Source organism: Cebus imitator, unplaced genomic scaffold, assembly GCF_001604975.1.
Source record: "Cebus imitator isolate Cc_AM_T3 unplaced genomic scaffold, Cebus_imitator-1.0 Scaffold506, whole genome shotgun sequence".
Taxonomy (NCBI): Eukaryota; Metazoa; Chordata; class Mammalia; order Primates; family Cebidae; genus Cebus; species Cebus imitator.
Window position 1 is genome coordinate 583,951 of NW_016107821.1, and position 25,242 is coordinate 609,192.

General features: G+C 37.9%; 1 protein-coding gene across 4 annotated transcripts in view; it reads left to right on the top strand.

The window, feature by feature from the left end:
* The window catches only part of LOC108292769 (microtubule-associated serine/threonine-protein kinase 4), a 347,164-nt gene that overhangs the window by 72,667 nt on the left and 249,255 nt on the right, over positions 1-25,242 (top strand). For 2 of the 4 annotated variants that reach the window (XM_037733236.1, XM_037733235.1), the window contains exon 3: positions 16,530-16,565. The exons of the other annotated variants lie outside the window; for them this stretch is intronic. In XM_037733236.1, coding sequence (XP_037589164.1) covers positions 16,530-16,565 — 36 coding nt within the window. The remainder of the gene's footprint in view (positions 1-16,529; positions 16,566-25,242) is intronic. 4 annotated transcript variants of the gene reach the window in all.

Here is a 25,242-nt window from a genome sequence, read left to right on the forward strand (position 1 = left end):
TTTACATTTGATGTCTGATTTAAGTTGAATAAGTTAGTAGATGGAGGAGCTCCTTTAAAAAAATTAGTATTTAAGTTTTCGCAACTCTCATCTTGGTGGTTTAAAAAAACATAGGGCGACTGTTGAAATATAACATTTATTCTTTTGGCTAAATTTTGGAAAATTTCAGCCTTTGCATCTAAGAACCAAAAATTCATCAGCTGTGCACATTTCTTTATTGTCCATTTTGTTTCCTGTCCTTTGTACAAGTTTAGGCTGCCAGGCAGACACTGGATTATTACTTTTAGAGAATGTGCCTAGATAAATTGTCACTGGCTTTCAGCTTCCATCTCTCTGTGCTAGAGTTTAACAGAAAATAGTTTGCTATAGGAAATGCCCTTAGAATTAAACTCTTCCCTCTTCTGCATCATGATTAGGACTCTGTTGCCTAAACTTAGAAAGCCCAAACTTTTTGGTATTTCTCATGATGAGGCAGAAGAAAAATAGAAAACTACATGAAATACTTCTACGGAAAAAAATTTCATTTGTTTGTTTGTACTTTTATTTAAGGCTTAAACACCCTTTCTTTTTTATTTGAAAACTTCAGAACTTCAGTCAAATCTTGTTTTTAGCCTTTTTAATAGATTGTACGTGGGTTTTATTTTTTGTTTCTTGTTTTATCACATTAGTGTTTCCAAAATATAAAGATCATGTTAATTATGGAATTGGATTTCATGTTTCTATTTAAGGGGCATTTCCTCTTTTGCACTTGAGACTCGTGTAAGTCTCAATTCTGTTCAAGTTGGCTGATAGCCGTGAGTTGATGTGAAAATATGTGATAAAGAAAATATTTAAATTTTTTTATTTGAGAAAATGGTGTCTTTACTGAAAAAAGAATGATGACATAAGTTTGTTTGGAGCCCATCCTTTGGAAACATAGAGAAGGTCTGAATTACATCAGAGCCATTTAAACTCCCCTCCCTATTAAAAGTCAATTGAGCATTCAGATGATGAGCATGAAGCACACTGTATATGTATATGTGAACACAAATCTACCTTTTTTAGTGAATTCTGGGAAAATTAATACTTCCAAGTGAGGTAAACCAAAAGTAAACATGCTATTTTGTATTTTCTGTTAAACACAAATATTCCCCAGAGAATTAACAATGCTTGACATAGCTGTTCTAGAACCCAGTGTCATTCAGCATTTTCAGTGAATACTGTACAGATGCCAGTAATTACTCTCCTCATGCATACAAGGTTCTTTTATGACTTTGAGAAAGGGGAAATGGTTTTTAAAATAAATGCTAGAGTGATTTTATACAAATCTAATGAAGAAAGGCAGAAATGTATCTTTATTAGTATCAGTTAGCCAACATGATAGTACCTGATAATTAAACCTGTTAACACTTTCTTAGTTTATTTACTGCATACATGCCCCCTCCATAAATGCTGTGAAATCTTTTTATATCTTCTCTCAGAAAGATTGAGGATTTGCTCCTGCTGTTCTTTTCAGTCTTTTTTTCTTCCATATTAGCAGTGAGCAACTGCACACAGTGTGATGTATTTCTTACTGTCTTTGATTATACAGCAAAGTGGTCCCACTTGTTAGAGAGTGTATACTTTGATACAGGCTAAAAAGGCCTTTATTTTTATTTATCTGCTGCCTCAAATCTATATGTCTTGAAGGATAGTATTTTTAAAATTGCATTTTTATCATTCTGAAACTTACAGCGTGTTCCAGATTTTTTGGAAAAATTTGAATATTGCTTTAAATAAGCTTAAAGATAATTTTTACATCTTTAAATGGTAAAAATGTATTAAATTGAAAGCTTTCACAAATGAAAGACCACAGGAAATGTTTTTCTTGCTATTAATTTAAAGTATGAAAAAGCAAACTATTCTGTCTAGAAAAAAATTCAGATCCCCACTAATTTATTATTTACAATCATTTTAATGAGAACTAACTTCAAGAGTCTCTTGTTTTATATACATTTTTAAAAGGTGCAGAAGGAATGATTGTGACCTCCTTTTTTTTTTTATGGTGCAAAGGGTAATGGACAAGAGAAGTGAAGGAAACTGCTTTCTAGGCAAGGTGCTGTTACGAGATAACCAACTAACTCCAATCACTTTTCCAGAGGCATTCCAGCTTCCTAGACAGCTGGATTTTAGCTATTTCTCTTCTTTTTCCATTCAACGAATAGCCATGTGCCAAGGCTTCTTCTGATTCCAGATTCTTCCTGCATTTTCCCCCTCATTCTCCTTGGAACTAAAGTTATCTCATTCTCTTACTCCCCTCTCTCCAGCTACCTATCAAAATCATAATATAGTCAGATAGTGAAATATTATACAGCAGGTAAAGTAACTGAACCAGTGTGTATATATCAGCAGGTATAATTATCATGAATGTAATGATAAGCAGTGGTAAAAGCACATTCTGGGTACAAGATGGCATTTATACTATAAAACTTAAAAATATGCAAAACAATAGGTTGTTTCTAAATATGGACATTTATAGTAAAGGTATAAAAACTGACATGGAGAGCAAGTTTATGATAAAGGTCACTTACTAGTGGAGGGAATGCAATAAATTGGATTTGAGAGGGCTCTATGAGGAGTTTCATGTATATCATTAATGTGGTGGTGTGTATATGGGTGTTTATATTATACCCTCTACATTTTTGGTATTCTTGAAATATTTTATATAAAATACTGAGTGATTGTATGGAAATAAGATTTAAATTGCTTCAACCAAGTGTTTATGTAGATTTTTAAGTAATTTGAATAAAAATTACGTGAACACTCTATTTTGAATAAGAAAATATATCATACCTGGGTTTTTTGTGTGTATTTGGTTTATATTGTCTCATAATGAAGGTTGCTCCAAATAAATACTATTTGACAATAACTGAAATATCTACAGTGGCAGACACCAATTGGTTAAATGCCAGAATATCATAGAAAAAAATTATGATGAAAATTTTGATAATCTTGAAATTTTTTAGTATATACTACCCAAAGCCAGGGGATGAAGGAAATGAGATAATAGCATTTGTGATGGTATGTTATTACACATAGCTTCAGACCTAGATTTGTTGCTCTAGATTGTTACCCCATCGAAGAGACGTGACTCTGAATGCCTGTTCTTCGTGTTCAACAAGGTGTCTGGTATAAAAACTACACAGTGCAGACAGTCATAAAGTCTGTACAAATCTGCCTCTCCCTCCTAGATTAGGAACCTCCAAGCGGTGGACCTGCCCTGCTCTCTTAGGTCCTGTCACTGTGCTTCTCCAGGAGGATAAGCCGTGATGCCCTGGCTGGATGGCTGAAGCCAGATTCTTCACGGTTTCAATTCATCGTGGAGCACATCAACCTTCTGGATATTGTTTGATTTAGATTTTTCTAATAATTAATTTGTATTGTCTGTATTTATGGAAGTGCCATTGTGGTGGTACTTTTATCTAAAATTCACCCATATTTTGAATCCTGAAATTATATTTCTAAGTGGAAAAATTCACTGGGAAGTGTTTGTTTTCAGACAAGGAAAGTGCAAAAAGTGGAAAAGCCCAAGACAGGAGCCCAAGATGATTATGAGCAAAACCAAAGAGTCCCTGGCAGCCATGATTTATTTTTAAAGGACCCCTTTGTATTTTGTTAATTGCCTAAATAAACAGCTCTCCAGGATAGAGAGGCTTCTCTTTTCATGGGATTCCCTGGAGTGCCTTGATGGTGTTTATACCCTGGAGAGAGGAGCAGGGAATTGGCTCAGGACAGCTCCTGTGCCTCCTCCTGTTTTTAAATGGTCTTTCAGATGTCTCCATACGGAGCAGAAGGAAACTGTATTATCTATTCTTAGCAAATAGATTCTCCCTGCTACTTAAAATGACCTTTCCTCTACCTTGTTTAATTCTAAGCCATGGTGCATTGTTTCATGGAGCCTTGGAGGTCTGGGATCTATAAAATTATCTGCAATTATCACATTGTTTTAGTAGAAGCAGTGACTGACACTTGGCAGCTTCTTAGCTTTAAGTTCTCTGGCCACACATGCTTGCTTGTTTGATTGATTGATGGATTGTTTTATGATATTTGATTGTGACAGCTGTTTTAAATTTATTTTTATTCCAGCCCTTTCCCCCCTGCCTCCCTGCACTAGTGGACCTGGTAGACCCCGGTGTCTATTGTTCCCATCTTTATGTCTACACACATGCCTTAAGGATACTTTTTAAAAAATATCCAGGGCCTGGTACAGTGGCTCACACCTGTAATCCTAGCACTTTGGGAGGCCGAGGCAGGCAGATCACCTGAGGTCAGGAGTTCAAGATCAGACTGGCCAACATGGCAAAATCCCATCTCTACTGAAAAATACAAAAATTAGCCGGTTGTGCTGGCTCATGCCTTTAATCCCAGCTACTCAAGAGGCTGAGGCAGGAGAATCACTTGAACCCAGGATTTACAGTGAGCCAAGATTGTGCTGCTGCACTCCAGCCTGGGCGACAGAGTGAGACTCCATCTCAAAAAAAAGCAAAAATAAAAACAAAGGAATATCCAGCAGCAGCAACCCAAAGCAGAAGCAGCTCCTAATATGTATAGTAGTCCTGGAAAACTATGTCTCTGCATGCTGAGGAATTGCTGAAAGTGTTTAAATTATCCCAGAGGCAATTTAAAAGGCTTGACTTATTTTAATTAACTGATCTAGCAACAATACTAGAAGCTGATTACAATATTCCTCTTTATAGAGTTTATCAATGAAAAAGAGTTAAACTCTGTAAAACGTTTGAAGGGACTTATTCTGAGCCCAGTATGAGTGACCAAGGCCTGAGGCACATCCCAAGAGATCCTGAGAACATGTGCCCAAGGTGGTTGAGTTACACTTAGTATTATACATTTTAAGGAAACAGAATATACCAATCAATACATGTAAATTATACATTGGTTTGATCTGGAAATGTGGGATAGCTGGGTGGGTGGTGCTTACAGATTATAGGTAGATTCAAAGATTTTCTGATTGGCATTTGGTTGAAAGAGTTGTTATTATCTAAGACCTGAAATCTGGAGAAAGGAGTGTCTGGGTTAAGATAAGTGACTGTGGAAACTAGGGTTCTTATTATGTAGAAGAGATAGTAAATATCTCTTATCAGAACTTAAAAGGTATCAGACTCTTAGTTTAATCTCTCCTGGATCAGGAAAAGCCCTGGAAAAGGAAGAGATTCTCTACAGAATGTAGGTTTTCCCTACAAGAAATAGATTTGCAGGGCCATTTAAAAATGTGTCAAAAATATATATTTTAGGGTAAAGTACTTTAATGTCTTTTAGGGCCTGCCATCTGTCATGTGATGCTATACTAGAGTCACATTGGAATTTGGTCTCTTACGCTACAAAGAGCCTGTTTCGTCAGTCTTAAGATCTCTGTTTTAATGGCAGCTGGTCAGTTGTGCTGAATTCCAGAGGGAGGGAGGGTATCATGAGGCATGTCCAACCCTCTCTTATCATGGCCTGAACTAGTTTTTCAGGTTTACTTTGGAATGTTATTGGCTGAGAAGGGGGATTCATTCAGTCAGTTGGGGGACTTAGAATTTTATATTTGATTTACATGTTTTTTATGATTTTTCTCCATTTACCCTTTCATTATTCAGAGTGGTTGGAGTCTAGCAGGGCTGGCCTTGGAATAAGTGGGCTAGGTATCTACTGGCATTTGATAGTTTTAGGTCTGTTAGGAGGTCCGCCCTGCTGACCGCAAAGGGGATTTCCCACATGTCAAACATGCCAGTACTAGAAAGTCATTCTGCTGGATCTTGGAGATGTCTTTGGTACCTTACTGAAATGTCAGGTAGGTATTTTGGTCAGGGCAGGTTGTCACCCAAGCTAAATTTAGCATAGCAGAAGACGATTCATTAATGGGATGCTTCTGGTAAACTGGCAAGAATCAAAGCTAGCAGAAAGTTGAGCAGGTGTTGAGAATCATTTTACCATATGAATACATTAATAAATGTATGAAAAGAATAATGAAGTTATTTTACCACTCTCTAATTTTGCCTTTCTTGGTTAAGGGCGGGGAAGGGTGTCCAGAGATGAGATGGACGGTGAGAGTGACCAACAGAGGGAGAGAATATTGTGAAAAAGTAGTTGGGACAGCAAAGCAGGGGAGCTTGATGGTAACTTCTGGGTGGAGCTGGGCCTGCTGGACTTCGGAGATAGAGCTTGTCTTACAGTAGATACATTTGTTGGAGAACTTTCTCCTCAGTTCAGCTAAAACTGGACTCTTGTCATACAACCAGGAAAGATTAGGCTCGTGGATCTATAGAAGGGCGAGGAAAATGGAATTTACTGGGCAAAAAGGAAAAATAACTCTAAGCAAAGTAAGACAGAGAGAGTTGGGATTCTGTCTGTGAGGCAGGTTTCCCACCTCACGGACAGAATCCCAGGTTACTACATAGGAACAGAAAAGGCCAGGCGTCTTCCCCTTGCAAAAGATGCAGACTTCCCTAGTCTCTACCTCATCCTCCCAGGGCACAGGTGGGCGTTACTCAGAGACAATCGGCCAGGAAAGGGCGGGCTTCATCCAGGACCAGCAGTTCGGTATTCTAGCCTCCAGGCTGCTTTAAGCTTGAAAGTGGGATTTCACCAGGGACCCTTGGCTGTCTCCTGTCTCAGTCATATTGAATTGTATGTATTGGAACAGGGTATTTCTAAAATTGGAATTCCTAATTTTGACATAAGATAGGAAGTAAGCTTCTATATAATTGAATAGGCATAGGTTGATGCGCATGCGTGTGTGTGTGTGTGTGTCTGTGCCTGTGTCGTGTCTGTGTGTCTGTGCCTGTGTCGTGTCTGTGTGTCTGTGTATTTTTTAAAAGGAAGACTTACATTCAGGCCTGTTACGTATCAGAAAATATTGCCTTGACTGCCTATTTAGAAAAGTAGTTTGAGTAAAATGAGATTATTTCTAGAATGCAAAGAGAGGGAATCACCTTGATTTTCCAACTTATTTGAATTACACTTGTGAGGTTTTCAGCAAAGTAAAGGCAGTATTTCCTAAAAGAGAGGGAAAGAGTTTAATTCAAATAAAACAAAGAACTTGTAAATCATATTTAGAAGAGTTTTAAAATAAACTTAGTTTTCTTCTTAGCATTCTCTGTCTTCCCACCCCCACAAATATTGAAGCAATGATTCAAAATATCTGTTGTCAAAGCCACATGGAAGTCCAGTGTCATGTTGAATGTTAGAAGCCGAAAAACAAAACGAAGAAAAATTCGAGTGTCACATCTGAATTAGCATTTAAAGTGGCATGTTTATATAAAAAGAGAACGGTGTAATCTATCCTGAGAGCAAAGAGAGGATTTCAGACTGTGGAATAACGTCAATTGCATTTATATATTCATCGAATAGGTGGTTTGGTATTTGGCACGTAATTGCAGCTTTCCTTATCACACATGCATTTGTCTTCTGTGAGGTGGGTCGGAAAGAGATTTGGAAGATAGAAACAATGTAGGATGGATCTTTTTACCTTTGAAAATTATATGAAGACCTTAGTTTTGTCCCAGGGGAGAGGGTGAGGTTACCAGTGGGGAGGTTTATCAAAATATGTGTGCATTGCCAAACACGCTTGGGAATGCAGTCAGAATCTAGTGTGTATTGAGGGCAAGGTAAGGCAGAGGCTTGTGTACTTTTAACCACTTTTCAAGGTGAATCTAAAATGCCACTCCCAGTTGAGAACTAATATTCTTAGTTTCAGGGGTTATGCGTAGTGGTGAAATGTGCTTTTGGATAGCCAAAGGCAGGAGCAGAGGTTTCCTATTTCATATTTACTGGAATAACTTTTTAGCAAATCTGAATCAAGTAGGATTGGGGCACAGTTTTTTAGTGAGCGGTCCTTTTCAGCAAGGCTTATTTAGAGTGGCCCACTGAGACAGACAGGTATCTGTGCTGTCTCACTAAAAGCCACCTTCTCACATCTATTACTCAGTAGATAATCAGTCACTGAGCAGCACTTCAGAGCATGGACTCAGAAGTCACACAGCCTAGGTGTGAATCCTGTCTCTGCCATTTAGCCAGCTGCCTGACCTTAACCTCTATGTGCCTTAGTTTCCTAAAGCAGAATGAGGATATTATTGTGTCCTCAAATTGTTTAGAGGATTAAATTAATATTTATAAAGTGTTTAAAATGGTACCTGGCATACAATAATTACTGTATGTTTTCTTAAAGAAATAAAATATCTTGGGAATTATGCCCTTCTTTCCCTCTCCCCAAATCATTTATTTTTGTCCTGTCGAGTTAAGAAAAAGACCACAGAGTAGGCTGGGGAAGTCCCCTTAATGCCAGATCATTGGAGTAGCATTTTTTCAGGGGCTGTTCTGTTTCCATGAAGAGGTATGAAAGGGGCAGTTGACCCCATGTCCTTCAGTAGATCTTTCACTTGTACCCTGCATTGGTCAACCCTGAGAACACAAGCTGTTTGCATTGCTGTGGAGACAGACTGCACACGTGTTCTGGCTCAATATCATCAGGCCGTGAGGAAACTCACTCCCTGTCCTCAGTGGCCCCTCTTTCAGACTTAAGCCATCCCTTCTCAGCAGGGTAATCAGGCCACTCCTTGAAATTGTGTTTTGGGACTGACAGGTGTTGAGAGAATAATATGCTATATTATAGCTGTCTGTATGGAAAATTTTAATCATAGAATTTCAGAGCTGAAAGAAGCCTTAAGAGAAGTCTGACTGAAAATATCTTTATTTAGTAAACAAGGAACTAATGACTCACAGGATTTGAGGCTTGCTTGTGCTCAGAGAGTACATATGTTGATTGCAAACCATGACCAGAATTGAGGGTTCCTAACTCCCAGGGACTGCAAGCAGCCTTTCCTTTTTGAGGTCAATGTGCTTGGGTCAGAAACACAGATATCAGTAAGGGAGTGGGTATTGATATGGTTTGGCTGTGTCCCCACCCAAATCTCACCTTGAATTGTAAAAATCCCCACGTGTCAAGGGTGGGGCCAGGTGGAGATAATCAAATCATGGAGACAGCTTCCCCCACACTGTTCTCACGGTGGTGAATAAGTCTCACAAGATCTGATGGTTTTATAAATGGGAGCTCCTCTGCACAAGCTCTCTTGCCTGCAACCATGTAAGACATGACTTGCTCCTCCTTTGCCTTCCACCATGATTGTGAGGACTCTCCAGCCATGTGGAACTGTGAGTCTATTAAATCTCTTTCCTTCATAAATTACCCAGTCTTGGCTGGGTGTGTTGGCTCATGCCTGTAATCCCAGCACTTTGGGAGGCTGAGAGGGGCAGATCACCTGAGATCAGGAGTTCGAGATCAGCCTGACCAGCATGGTAAAACCTTGTTTTTACTAAAAATACAAAATTAGCCTGGCATGGTGGCACGTGACTGTAATCCAAGCTACTCAGGAGGCTGAGGCAGGAGAATCACATGAACCTAGGAGGCAGAGGTTTCAGTGAGCCCAGACTGCACCATTGCACTCCAGCCTAGGCAACAGAGCAAGACTCAGTCAAAATAATAATAATAATAATAATAATAATTACCCAGTCTCAGGTATGCCTTTATTAGCAGTGTGAGAACAGGCTAATACAGATATGTTTTGTTTTATAAAGAAATGTGAGCATCAACACCCACAGTATGGCTCAATAAAGGGTAAAACTCAGAGTTTGCTTGACTTCACCATGCTTGTCATAGTTTCTTTGAATATTTTGGAAAGCGAAGCCCCAAACTCACCCTAAAAGTATACCGTTGCCACTGTAGGGGAAACTTGCAGCAATATACCCGGCACTACCAGGATGCTGAGTTTTCCTCAGACTGATCAAGAGGGTAGTGACAGTCACACGGGTGGGCTGTTATGGTCCCAGCTGCAGTAACTGGCAGTCCCCAAATTTATTCATTAGCCAATTATCCATGTGAGCAGAGCAGCTGAATTCTGAATTCTGTATTGTTCTCTCTTTATCCCCGTTGTGTCATAGCAAGTTGGGCCCTGGTAGCTCTAACAGGGAACCATGGAAAGTAGGACTTCTCTTGTGTCCCAGTGTTTCTTGGAATCTATGCCATCTCTTCTGCCATTTTGGCTCTTGAGATTTAAATAATTCTTTTACTCCTTGTGGCAGTAGACTGTCAGACCTAAGCAACTAAGGGAAAACACATCAAACATTTTTCAGGATTTCTTTCTCTACTTTTCTGAGTTAAGGACCTCACCCTCTGAGGATTTTGGTGGGTCATTTTTTTTTTCATCTGAATACACATGTGTTTTCTTTTAATAGGTTGTTTTATGAAGTCACCTCTTCTGGGATGATGTTAAGGGCTTTCCCATGCTTAAGTATGGGAACACGAGATAAACCCATGGAAATGCCAGTAACTGCACATTTCCTTCCAGTGGCCGTGTGAACTCTCCTTCATCCCACGCATCACTCAGATAACTTTTGGCCAGTACCATAAGGAAATTCTCAGCACATAGTTCTGTGAACACACTTGCATGACAGGAAAAAGTTTTGTTGACTACAGTCTATATATTTGATTTGCATATGGAAATGGGTAGCATGAATCTAACGTAGCATAGACAGACACATTTAAAACTTCTTTTAGATTGCAAATTCTAATAATAAATTCAAGCCAGGTGCAGTGGCTCACTCCTATAATTTCAGCACGTGGAGAGGCCAAGACAGGGGGATTGCTTGAGGTCTGGAGTTGGAAGCCAGCCTGGGCAAAATAACAAGACGCAGTCTCTACAAGAAAAAAAAAAAAAAAAATTTACTAGGCATGGTGGCATGTACCTGTAGTCCTAGGAACTAGGGAGGCTGAGGTGGGAGGATTGCGAGAACCCAGGAGTTTGAGGTAACAGTGAGCTGTGATCATGCCACTGCACTTTAGCCTGGGTGGCAGAATGAGACCCTAGCTCTAAAAAATAAATGAATGAATTTAAACATGTATATTAGAAAAATAATCTTTCAAGAAATATTTATGTATTTTATAGATGTTTATGTGAAGGCATCTTTTATCAAATACTAATTTAGCTTATGCTTTGTGCTCTTTATTGCACAGAAAAAAATGTTTTTAAACTTTTGGTATGTCATAGAAATCAATGGGATTAACCTTTTGGTAACATAAGCACCAAGTGCGTAATTCTTGCTAAATCCTGATTTTCCGATGCAGGCTTTTATTGTTATTGGTGGTGGTGGTATATGCTTTTACTTAGAGCGGTCAGCTTTGAGGCAGAGATTATCTTCTAGATTTATTTTATTTTTAGGAAATTGAGGAGGGCATTTGATTTGAGAATTTGGTACTGTGTGCCTTCCATATGTGGCTGCTGTGGAACAAGTGGTAATGTTAATTGCAGGAGAGTGGGACCTTCCCCCTGGACTAGCAGCAGGACAAAGTGAGGGAGAGTTTTGCTCCTTTTCTCAGCTCCTTTTGGCCTCTCTGCCGAGGCAATAAACATTCAAATTTGCTTTGCATAGGGCACTCGAGTGGGTTTACCAGGGGCTTTGTATTTTAGTATATACACTATAGTGTTTAGTATCTTAACAAATCAAGAATCAATTATCTGCAAGAATAAGCAGAAGGTTTTTTATGTCTAGAATAAATTAGTTTAAATGCTAAAACCAGTCCTTGTAGATTAAAGAAGCACTTGGAAGCGATGAAGTATATTTTAAAAATGCACTTGACATCATACACTGGAATGAAATTAATAGATCACTACACAGGCTTCCTGTCTTAGGGGAATAGTGGTGGCTTTTTAAGGTGGATTTCTAAGGTACTACCAATATGTAGATATAGTTGAATCTGATAGAATCATGGGGAGAAATGTTGTCATCAAATACCTGGCTAAAAGCATATTATTTAATTATTATCTTTGAGAATTCAGGCCACTTAGCATTATTCTTTTTTTTTTTTTTTTTTTTTTTTTTTTTTTTTTTTTTTTTTTTTTTGCTTAAAGATGTTGTTTGGACATACCTTTAAGACCACAGTAGAGATGGTAATGCTGGTAGTTGTGTTGGGAAGCACTTCAAAGGAGAGTTAAAGCAAAGAAACTACAAACTGGTTTTCATAAGGATCTGAGTCTTCCCTCCCAACACACACCGCATCTACAATTTAATATAATCTAGGCTGTATTATGTAAATGCACCCAAGAATTGTGAATTTTGCTTATGTTAACCCACAGGAATTTAAAAACCACAAAACAAAACCTCTAAAACTGCCTCCTTTCATGGATTCCCAAGTAGCATGAACCAGTTTCAGTTGTCCCTGCATGATATAGTAGTGACGTTTTTCCCGATAGCTAGCACTGGATTTGTTTCTTAAAAAAAAGCATTATTGAGACATAATTGGCATACAATAAACTGTACATAATTTAAAGTGCACGATTTCATAAATTTTGCTATGTGTATACTCCTGTGAAACCACCAGCACAGTAAAGATAATAAAATATCGCCGGGCGCGGTGGCTCAAGCCTGTAATCCCAGCACTTTGGGAGGCCGAGGCGGGTGGATCACGAGGTCAAGAGATCGAGACCATCCTGGTCAACATGGTGAAACCCCCTCTCTACTAAAAATACAAAAAATTAGCTGGGCATGGTGGTGCATGCCTGTAATCCCAGCTACTCAGGAGGCTGAGGCAGGAGAATTGCCTGAACCCAGGAGGTGGAGGTTGCGGTGAGCCGAGATCGCGCCATTGCACTCCAGCCTGGGTAACATGAGTGAAACTCTGTCTCAAAAATAAATAAATAAATAAATAAAAATAAAACATCTATCTCCCCCAGAAGTTTTCTCCTGTCCCTTTGTCATTGCTCCCCCACCCCTACATCCCCAACCAGGCAACTACCAGTGCTTTCCATCCCTAAAAACTAGTTTGCATTTTAAAAAATTTTACATAAATAGAGCGATACTGTATGCACCCTTTTTCTGTCCTGGCTTATCAGTGTAATTATTTTGAGATTCATCCACATCATAGCATATGTTGATTAGGGGTTTTTTTTTGCTAAGTAATATCCTATTGAATGACTGTGTCAGTTTCATTAGTCTCTTGCCACTGGACATCTTGGTTATTTATTGCTTTTGGCCATTATAAATAAGCCTGATATATGTGATCTGTAAATGTTTTCTCCCAGCCTGTGGCTTGTGTTTTTATTCTCTTTATAACACGTATTGAAAAGCAAAAGCTTCATTAATTCATTCTTTAGGTGTTTTTGGTGTTGGATCTAAGCCATCTTTGCCTAATCCAGGTCACAAAGGTTTTCTCCTTTGTTTTCTTCCATAAGTTTTATAGTTTTAGATTGTACATTTAGGTCTGTGATTAATGTTGAGTTGATTTTTATACACAGGGGTGAGGTGTGGCTTGAAGTTCATTTCTGCATTACACATCTCTAATTTTTCCCCACCATTTGTTGAAGAGGCTATTTTTTCTCCACTGAAATGCTTTGAACTTTTGTCAAAAATTACTTATTCGTGTATTTGTGTTTCTGTTTACAGAATTTCTGTTTCATTGATTTATTTGTCTTTATATCAGTCATGATTATTGTAGCTTTATAATAAGTCTTGATCTCAGAAGCATTAGTCTTCCAACTTTGTTCATCTTTTTTCAAAGTTGTTTTGGCTATTCTGGTTTCCTTAATTGTAGAATCAGCTTGTCAGCTTCTGCAAAAAAGCCTGTTGATATTTTAATTGAAATTGTATTGAATCCTTAGATCAATCTGAGGAGCTATGAAATGTTGACCAGTACTTGCACTGAAATTCTAGTCTTAGAGATGGATTAAATATGACAATGTGTAAGCCGATACCGTGTGGAAAGATGGGATGGAATGGCCCCCAAGATGTGCTGATGGAAGAGAGGAGCCAGGCTGGGGAGAATGAGTTGAGGAATAAGTTATCATAAATGAGCAAACACTTTGTCCAAAGAGCCCCTCAGAGAAGTGCAAGGGATGTATAGTTTGGTGGGTGGTTCAAGGAGCAGCTCAAGTAATGATTTAAAGCTAAAGTCAGAAGGAACTGGCCACATTTCTTCTGGAAAGAAGAACTGCAATGGAGAGCTCAGACTTGGCATGTAGAGGGGGTAGAAGAGGAAGAGTGTGACTAGAGGAGGTTCAGTGTCTGGGGAGAGGACCACCAGTCCAACATGTTGTAATGCAGGTGACACAGAGGGTGATATCATGCTTTAATGATTGCTACAATGTCTGAGTCCAGTACAGCAATGAAGGTCAGTTATATACTTGAACTGATTACTAGGACAGTGCATCTCCACTGGGGGTGATTTTACCCCCAAAGACGACATTTGACAATGTCTAGAGACATTTCTGGTTGTCACAACTATTTGGGGACCAGGGTTTCTTCCATTGTCTTCTAATGGAGAGAGGTCAGGGATACTGCTAAACATCCTACAGAACGAGACGACCCCAAAGAATTATCTGCCCAACGAGTTATCTGCCCAAAATATCAGCAGTGCCGAGGATGAGAAACCCTAGTCTAGAGCGCAAAACTCAGAAAAGAAGGTAGAGGCCGGCCAGATGCAGTGGCCCATGCCTGTAATACCAGCACTTTTGGAGTCAGAAGCCAAGTGGATCACTTGAGGTCAGAAGTTGGAGACCAGCCTGGCCAACATTGTGAGAAGCTGTCTCACCTAAAAATACAAAAAAAAATTAGCAGGAAATGGTGGCACACACTTGTGATCCAAGATACTCAGGAGGCTAATGTGGGAGAATCACTTGAACTCCAGAGGCATGAGTAGCAATGAGCTGAGATTACACCACTGTACTCCAGCCTGGGCGTCAGAGTGAAACTTTATCTCAAAAAAGAAAAAAAAAAATGTGGAATGAGAGCTGATTGGTTGCTATGAGAGTTCATATGTTTTCTTCTGAAGAGAAGTATTCTCTTATGTGGTGACTGTGGGAAGTTACCCTGGATGGTAAGGAATTAGTCTGTGGGAATCTTCTTCAGGGATATTTTCAGAAGATTTCTAAAAAGGTTATCAAATAAAGCTAGTTTAACAAAATAATAGCTTGACTACAGGTAATTGGAAGAAAATTTTAGCAGTTGAATTAGTGTGCTTAAGAAAATTGGACATGGCATTGTCCATAGATGAGTTTATCAATTAGTGTACTTTTCATTACAACTAGTAGAAAACCTAACTCACAGTGACTGGGAGACAAAAATTGCCAGCTGTGTAACTAAACAGTTGAGGCTGCATTGGGGGTCTGGTCCCGAGGCTTAGTGCTATCTCAGGGACACAGGTCCTCTTGCACTGAGAGACTGGCCCCAAGGCTCAGTGCTGTCTCTGGGTCATAGGTCCTCCTGCACTGCGGGTTTGGTCCCGAGACTCAGCACTGTCTCAGGGACACAGGTCCTCTGGCACTGGCTGCAGGCTTTTTTCCTGGCCCATCCCTCAGTGTCTGTCTACAGTTTCAAAAGTTAATGGAAGAAGAAATTTTATTCTCCTACCATTATGGATTTCTCTTTGGTTGGACCATTTTAAACTGTGTGTTTAATCATGAACATGGGAGTGTTTCTAGCATTACCAGAGTATCTAGCTGAGACCTGCTGTATTCAGTGCAGCAGCCACTAGCCTCATGTGGCTCTCAAGCTCTTGCAATGTGGCTAGTCAAAACTGAGATCCAGAAAAAGAATGAGAAATATCTCATTAGTAATTCTTATATTAATAGCATGCTGAAATGGTAGTATTTGTGGATATATTGGGTTAAATGTTATTAAAATTATGTTAACCTGTTTCTTTCAAAGTAATTTTAATGTGACTACTAGAAAATTTTAAATTGCATAAGTGGCTCTGAATTGTACTGAATTGTACTTCTGTTGGAGAACAGTGGCTTAGACCATTCAAGAGTCCTTGGAAATGGAGCATAGTCAGTTTAACCCAAACCACATGGCTGATACACAGAGGGGAAAGAGATGGAATGGATATTAAGCACGTAGCCCCAAATGAACACAATGGTGAGACGCATAGGCAAAGAAAGAATGTTTGTTCATTTGCTGCTGTTTTCCTAAAGATGAATGTATAGAAATACTACTAATGTACTACCATTTAAAAAAGTTAATAATGTAGTTTTGAAAATTATGAAATTAATGTTGTGCTCATAGTAACTAGTGAAACAACACAAAGATATACAAAGAGGAAGTAAATGATCCCCATCCCTTCCAATCCCTGTCTCTATCCACAGCCTTAGGTAGTCATTGTTAGACTGGTCTGTATTCTTCCATTTTTCACTTTGTATGCATACAGGTGCAGGTACATTCACATACCTTGATTTGTTGCAGTTGTTGCTACTACCTGTCTTAAACAAGAATGTTAAGCACCCACTCTTCGGTTTGCTTTTGTCACCTTATCAGTCTTCCAGTTCAGTAGATACAAGCTGATCCCATCCATTTTAATAATTATATTATGTTCTACATTATAGATAGAGCACATCTTATTTAACTGTTTTCTATTAACTGACATTCTTGTTGTTTTCAGTACTCCCTTTCTTCCCTACCCACAACAAACAATGCTGCAATAAACATTTTATACCTATATCCTTACGTACTGGTCCTTTTGTCTCCTATAGGATAGATTCCCAGAAGTGGAATTGCTTGGTCAAACGGTATGTTTATTTCTAATTTTAATAGTTATCACTTTACCCAAAAGAATAGTAAATCGCCTTCACACATAAGAATGCCCATTTCCTACCCTGTCACCAGCACTGGATGTCACTGCCCTTAATTCTTTCCAATCTTATTTTGCCTGGTCATTACTTTGATTTGCATTTCCTTCACTAGCACTCATGTTGAGTATGTTTTCATATGTTTACTGTTCATTTACATTTCTCTTTTCGTCATTTCATGCTCATTTCCGCTGGCCATTTTTCCATTTAGTGATGTTTTTCAGTTTCTACAAACTCTTAATGAAAGTGTTAATCCATTGTTATATGTATACAAATGTCTTTGCAATTTTTAATCTGTTTATGATATCTTTTGCTAAATGAAATTGTTAATTATTTAATCAAGTATGTCTGTCTTTTTCTTTATTGCTTCTGAATTATTTGTTTTGCTGAGAGTGGTATTGTCCACCCCAAGGTCATGCAGATATTCTCTTAAATTTTCTCATCATTTTAAAAAACATTCAATCTTCAACTTACAATTTTGTTCATGAGATGAGGTAGGATTCTCTTTTCTTTTTTTCTAGATGGATGACCAGTTACTTAAGTCCTAGTTAATACAAGATCCTTTATTTTTCATGGGATTGAAATTGTTGTCCTTGTCACATATAAAGATGCCACATGTATTTGGAACTCTTTCTGGGCTCTCTATTCTGCTCCTATTTCTGTGCCAAAACCTTTCTGTTTTGAATACACTGGCTTTTCTAGTGACTTGTAATTTCTGGTAAGTCCTCCTTCACTCTCCTTTCATACTTTCATGACTTTTTAGCCAGTTATTTTTCCACATTGGTCTGGTTTAATTAAAAATTTAAAATTGAAGGAGTTTTATCTTAAGTGCTTTTAAAATGAAAGGTAATATAACACTATGCAATAGATAGAACCAAAAAATTAATATTTCTCAGTATGGGGATCTCTATCTGATGCCACTAATTAGAAAAAATATTTACTGAGAAACTAAGGGTTACTACTTCTATCAGTTTTTATTCTTTAAATGTGATTTACTTTATCTCTGTGATAATTGTAAAATTATGCCAAGATGCATGTATTGGGATACAGCCATGACTTTTCAATCACCCAAAGAACTGTCACTGAAATGTACAATAAGCCATGTACTTTGGAGTCTTTTATGATTTAATTCTTTTTAAGCTTAATGTTGAATATTATATGGACTTTGGAAATTGTCACACTTGAGACTGTGGATAAAGTTTTCTAGTATTTGATATGCTTTTGACCATTCTTAATTTTTAACTTATAATATTAATATGATATTCACCTAATTGTATTTACTGACATTCTTATTTGCTTTTTGGAGTTCATTAGCTGGTATAATACTAAAGAAAAAATACCTTGTGTTTTTCTAAAGGCATCTGAAATATTGGAGCTAAACAGTAAAGCTCTCTGGGATTAAAAATAATGGTAATTTTTACTTACAAATTAACACAAATGTTAGGTCTCTATTTTACATATGGAAGTAGAGGGACATCCCATGTAGGTTCTACCTATGTTTACTTGATTAAGTAGAAAAAACTTATTAGTTTCTTCTGTAGCCAAAAATAAAATGGTGAAATGATTGTTATTGTAATTATTACTGAATGATATACTTAGATAAAATAAAATTGTTTTAGAAGTTGAGATTCCATTTGTGACAGGCCTGGCCAATATGGAGAAACTCCATCTCTATTTAAAGTACAAAATTAGCTGGAAATGGTGGCACATGCTTGTAATCCCAGCTACTCATGAGGCTGAGGTGGGAGAATTGCTTAAACCCGGGAGGTGGAAGTTGCTGTGAGCCGAGATCATGCCACTGCACTTTAGCCTGTGTGACAGAGTGAGACTCCATCTCAAAAAAAAAAAAAAAAAGAAGGTGATAAACAGTTACCTCCTCTAGTACTCATATAAAACCATCTAATTGACACTTTATTTACCCTAGTTTTGGTCTCTAATATTTTTCTCCACTAAAGGTCATCATAACTGGATGTCATGGTTGATATAGGCAGAATTTTGTTGGGAAGGAACACTTTTTATTTTTTTTGCTAATGAACAAGAATGCTTTTAACGACATGTGGAGGTTGAGCTATTAAGGGCAGATGAACCAAATTGAGGTAACTTCTGCTGGCCAGTAGTGAAAATTTAAATAGCAAAGGGGAAATGGTAATTATAAGCTGTTTGAACAAGTTGAACCTCTCACAAAAGCCAAGAGTCAATGATGATATAGTCAAAGGTGACAAATGATACAAACTATGCTAAATAAAAGGCATATTGTGTTTCCAGTATTTTCAAATCTGTATTTTGATCAGCTCAAATTGTGTTTCCTACACTTGTTTTAATCATTATCAAAATTGACAGAGTTGATAAACATAAATATTAAAAAATAGAGTATATTTTAAATATAATTATGTGTACCTGTAAATTCCACATTGTTAATTTTAAAGTAAAATTGTTTTAAAATACAGGTAGAATTCGAGATTTAAAAACACATTAAAAATCAATAACAGGTGTCATAAGATTAACACCTGTTTCTTTTATAATATTTGCATTTAAGTGTTATTAATATGTTTCTCATAATAACTACATTTAATGTTTCTTTTATAATACTTATATTTAAGCCTTTTATTTGTTCGAGGGCTTCCTAATTTCTAATGACTTTGGAAGATAGAGTTGTTTACATTGGAATAGAGAACTTTTCTGTTTTTGTGAAACAAGTAAACATAAACAAGCAGAAAGCATGGGGTTGGAGTGAGGATTGGAGTGTGCAGACAGTGTGACTGTGGACTTTATTATTTCCCAAACCAGAAAAACCGCAGCTGCTGCAGTGGACCAAGATGCCCAAAAAGCCACTTATGATTAAAGGGGACAAAGTGATAAGCTGGGACGCACTAGAATATTAAAATAATGCTCACATGACTTAACGAAAAAGGTGGGGTATCAGGGGGTTGCCCTAAATCTGCAACATTGGGTTAAAAAAAATCACATATATTGACTTAAATGAATCAACTAAGATTATGTTAGAGCCCCTGAGTCTGACCTAAGGATAGGAAGCAAATGAGTATTCTGCGCTGACCAGAAAATGACAGTATACCTCCAAAAATATTTTAGGTCTCATGTTCAAAGCAGTACTCCATAAAGGCCGGGGATATCACTCCTGGTCCTAATGAGGTGAGGTAACCTGGAGCCCACCTTCATTCGGAGGCATTCTTAGTCTATATCAAACTGCAACCTACAACCCTTACGTGACATTATACAATATGAAAAATAGTACAGCTAAAAATTAAAACTGTGGCCGAGCACGATGGCTCATGCCTGTAATCTCAGCAATTTTTAGGCCAAGATGGGTGGATCACTTAGCTCAGGAGTTCAAGTAGCCTGACCAATATGATGAAACCTCGTCTCTAATAAAATATACAAAATATTAGCCGGATGTGGTGGCGCAGGCATGTAATCCCTGCTACTCAGGAGGCTGAGGTGAGAAGATAGTTTGAGCCTGGGAGGCAGAGGTTGCAGTGATCCTAGATTGTTCCACTGCACTCCAGCTTGTGTGACAGAGTGAGACCCCATCTAAAAAAAAAAAAAAAAAAAAAAAAACTGAATCAAGGTCAATGTTTTGTATACATTAAATATCAATTTAAGACTTGTAAAGTTTGCCTACAAATGGCCAAGACAAAATATAACTTAATGTAATGTTATAGTTAAATAATATGTTTTTGTCAAAATGCTGCCTTTATTAAATACTACCTTCATGTATTTGGTCCCGCCTTAAATTGTCTCAAAATGCAATGGCACCAGTCTTCCTCTGTATTTTGCCTTAGTCCACCACTAGAGTATGTTAAGCCTCCTGCACACAGGAGGTAGCAAACTACTGACACAACAGATTCAGTGCTCGTGCAGGACTTCCATATTGCTGAAATTTTAAATGACTCTGTCGGTGGGAAAATGTAGCATCCCAAGAGAAGATGCAGTTCTTTTGGAGTATGAATCCACTCTGTTTCCAGGATCACTGTGGAAACTGTAAATCAGCTGTAATTGTGGCCTGAGTGCTTGTCTTCCCTGCTAATAGGTCTTCTCGCTATTAAGAGATGAGTTGAGACTGCTCCATTTATTGGGATGAAGCCATTGGGTCAGTAGTCAGTGACCCTTATTCTCTGTACCTTGAAGAGAAATAGCAGCCTCTTTCCTTTGGGAACCTGTTGTGAGTTGGTGACATGTACTGCCAGCTGCATTTAACTTCTAGGTTAAGTCATGTCGAAAGACTGTCTTTTAAATTGACACATTGAATTTGGTCCATAGTTATGAATCCCCACAATACTTGTATACATCTAAATGTTTAAATGTCAGCCTCTTCTTCGTTTTCTGCTATTATTTCTGCTAAAAAAATGACAAAAATTCTGATGAATGAAATAACCACTTGCACAAAAATACGCTATCTCTGCTAGTGTTGCCTTCCAGCTTACTATTGCTTAGAAAGAGATAGGACTATTGAGATGTATGAATAGAAAACTTCAAAAGTGAAGCTGTCAAAGCAATGGGAAATAAAGATATTTTAAATATAATTGCAGTTGAATTCAGTAGTGAAAAAAAAAAAGTCAAAGGATTTCTACTTAATGCCACCCTGAGGTGTGGAACATTTTATAAGAATGAGTAGGATATTCACATGAAGGAGAGCACCTCAGCATTCTCCAATTTAGGACGGCACATGTTCCCCAACCTCCAATTTATCTGACCAGGTCTCCACTGTATCTGTTAGGGCCCCTTCATTTTCATCTTCTCAGGTGTCCAGCTGTGGAGCATAAGATCACATTTGTTAGGGACACTGTGACTGAACAAATATTTTCTTTTACATGGTGCTTTCAGAAGAATTCTTTTATCTCTGAGATGGCCAGGTTCCTTGGAAGCCTGAACAATGAAAAATCTGAGCGATCTATTTCAGCACCAGAACCCTATGAGCTCAACACACTTTGAAGCGGATTGCTCCCCATTGTGGGGCTACAATAAAAAGTGAGGTTTTTCATAGTCCTTGTATTAATGTCTGCAAAGCCAGATGGCTTTGTAAAATGACTGCAAAAGCAGTATAACTGATTAAAAGAAATTCTGGGTAGTTAAAGGCTTTCATACCCTATGTGAGTGGCAGAAAGCATTGTCCTCTTGGGATACGTTAATATTGGGAATCTCACTCTCCTATCTTCAAGGGTCAACCGAAGACAATTGAGACAAGTGTTGGTCACAGGAGCCGTCAACAGGAAGGCTGAACAAAATAGGTCTAGCTGGCCATTGGGAGAATTCCCACAAAGCAAAATAATGCAACTGGCTGGGGAAGGACGTGCTTTAAGGGCTATAGGTGGATCTTCCTAAGGTTGTGGCTATCATGTCCTCTCTTTCTTGGCTTTTTGTGGTCCTAAATCTGCATCCTCTTGTAACCCCCAAATTCCATTGTCTCACACCTAAGAGTAACCAAACTCATGCTTCTTCTCAGTGTAGTCTAAATGACTCCTGTTGTTGCAGAGATCTTGCTTCTTGGCTGCTGCTCTAGAAATCATCCTGCCTGCCTGTGTTTGTAACCCTGCATGCTGACCTTAACCTCACAACAGTCATATATTTCAACTTGTTTGGGGTAGATGGGGTTGGTGAAACTTGGCCTTGTACATAGAGGAATTCAGAGATGTGACAAATTGTTCTCTGGCTTCATAAGCTATCATTCAATTATTGGGAAATGGCATTCGGGATAGAAGGAACAAAAACCTCATCTTAAGATGCGTTTTAAAAACCTGTTGTAAAAGAGTTAGGTGGCCCTGGTTTAGCTGCTTTTCCATCGTCAGGAAACCCTTTAATCCTTCAATGAATGACATATGATAGGGTTTTAAAAACCAAGCCACTTTCCTGTTCCATTTTCTCCTTGCCATCTCGTCTCCCTGACTCATCAGATTTGAGGCTGATCTGCTTGCAAAGTAGGAAAGGCAGAGGGCCTGGCACCTGTGTATTCAGTTGAAATAGCCAATTTCAGAAGAGTTTGTACATTTTGACCTTTCTGAACTTCTGTGGATCCTTTCAAAGAGGGAAGTAGTTCTAACCTGGAGGCATTCTCAAGAATTATTTGGAAAATAAACGGATATGTGTATCCCTATTATTGTGGCCTATCTTTTGAGTAAACATATAGAATTTGTAATATTTTAATAGGACTAATTTGTTTTTGTAGAAAGTAATTTAAATAATATTTCAATTAATCATGTGGGTGGCCTTTTTAGAAAAACTGGAAAAAGCAGATAGGGAAAAAAAGCATTTAAATTACCCCATATTGTATCACTTAGGGAAAAGATAGTTTACAAAGCAAACAACTAAGCTTTTACTTCTGTCTTTTGATGCATTAAGTAATTTTTCCTTTAAGTACTTTCAGTGTTACAGTCTCAGCATTTTATTTTACTGTGAAAATTCTTAGATCATAAAGCGTGAATCATTTTTCTGAATATTTCTATTGTAGAAAAATATAGACATGTGAAGAATAAGTTTTTACCCATAATCTAACCATGTAGAATAGTGGGCACAAATGTTTTACTATATACTTTTAGACTTTTTTCCTAAATTTTTATTTGATGATTATTGATTCTTGGCATGTGTTTTCTTTCTAGCTGGGAAGTACTTTCTAGAACTGACTGGTTTTATATTAGTTGAGTGCTCTGCTTGCCCACAAAATTTGTTGCATCTTTAAACAGAAGCAGTCAGAAGAGCAAAGTGCTAGATGGTTTTTAGTGGTCACGTAGAGTTGTTTAGGGTACTGAAGCATTTCCTTAGTTTCAATAACTCATCTTATGAAATTCCAAAAGGTAACATTTTTCCTTCAGCTATTGGTGATATTTGTTTAGGTTCAGGAAAGCTTTTACATTTTATGTGCAGGAAATCACTCTGAACAACACATTTAATAGGTTCCAGTAGTCAACAGAGATGCTATATTCATTTAGGGAATATAACAGATTTTCTTTGTTTTTCCTCAACACTTGGGGCTTAATAAGATTTCCTCTGAAACCAGCACTGTAGCCGTTCTTATCCAAGTTATGACTTATAGAGTGATATATTGATCATGGAGGATTTCCCAGAGTTCCTCAGGATATATCATTAATGTAACTTTGTCTACACTGTCCTGCTAGAGTGGAGGCTCCCTAGGGGTAAGGAGTTTTGTTCCCTGCACTATACCTAGCATGTAACAGGTGTTCCATAAATATTTGTAGAATATTGTTTTGTGTGATTTTTAAATCATGTGTCTCCCTTACTGCCTGACACTCTCATTGACTAACCCTTTAATTAATTGATCAAGTAATTATTGAATATCTACATTAAATTGTTCTATCTTTTAATAAGAACATGCTATGCTCCAAATATAATGGTCAGTGTTGAGCCCTCCATTTAATGAGCTTCCAGCCTGTACAATTTTTTTTTTTTTTTGCATTTAAGTCTTTTATGAGCACAGATGAGTGATGGATTCACTACTAATTAATGTTTTACCAGTCTTCTATATAAAGGAGTATAATTTAATTCTCATCCATTTGGGTTTTTGTCAGGGAGAGATTTCAGCATAGGTGATGCAGGCTCCAATTTACTGGTATGAATTAAGGAGTTCCGGAAATAGATACCTATGCGAAGTATTTCCCATTGGTCTGGCTTGAATTCCCTATATCACAGCCTTATTGGTGGTGGTGGTGGTGATGGTGAGGTAATACAGGTGAAAACTAGATATCAGTTGATAGGAATAAGATTAAAATTTTCTGCCTGGGCATGGTGGCAGACCTGTAATCCCAGCACTTTGGGAGGCCAAGACAGGTAGATCACCTGAGGTCAGGAGTTCGAGACCAGCCTGGCAAATACGGTGAAACCCCATTTCTACTAAAAATATAAAAATTAGTTGGGCATGGTAGGCTGCCCCTGTAGTCCCAGCTATTCGGGAGCCTGAGACAGGAGAATTGCTTGAACCTGGGAGGCAGAGGTTGCAGTGAGCAGAGATTATGCAACTACACTCCTGACTGGGTGACAGAGACTCCATCTCAAAAATATATGTATTTTTTTCCATTATTGTTCCTATGGCTTGAATATATTGATTTGATAGTTTTTTTGTTTTTTGTTTTTGTTTTTTGGGTGTGTGTGTGTGTGCGTGTGTGGTTTGTTTTTTTGCTATATGAAGGAAAGAAAGGAAAGAGTTTTAAAAAAATGAAACTGATAGGACTGTGGCTAAGGAGTACCATCAATTTGGGTGGGTTTTCTTTGTATTAAAGTATAAAGATATGCTAGAGAATAATAAACACCAAATTTACATCAGTGGTTACATCTGAGGGGAGAGAGGGGAACTAAGATCAGAGACAGTTGCCAGGGCCTTCAGCTGTGTTTCTGTATCCTTTATCCATTTGGGTAGTAAATATACAGATAGGTATTCATTATGTGAGTCCCTTCCTAGGTTTTTTAATTAAAAAAAAAAAAAAACCAATAAAATCTGGAGAATGGATATGCATGGAAGTGAGATTTCCTCCCATTCACGTTTATCATTAAAGGGGTTGGCTTTCTTCTCCAGCTTTTTTAGCCTCTTCTGTTTCCAGTGTTTTCCAGACAGATCCTGTGGCAAGATGGCTGGGAGAAGGAAAGAAAGAGA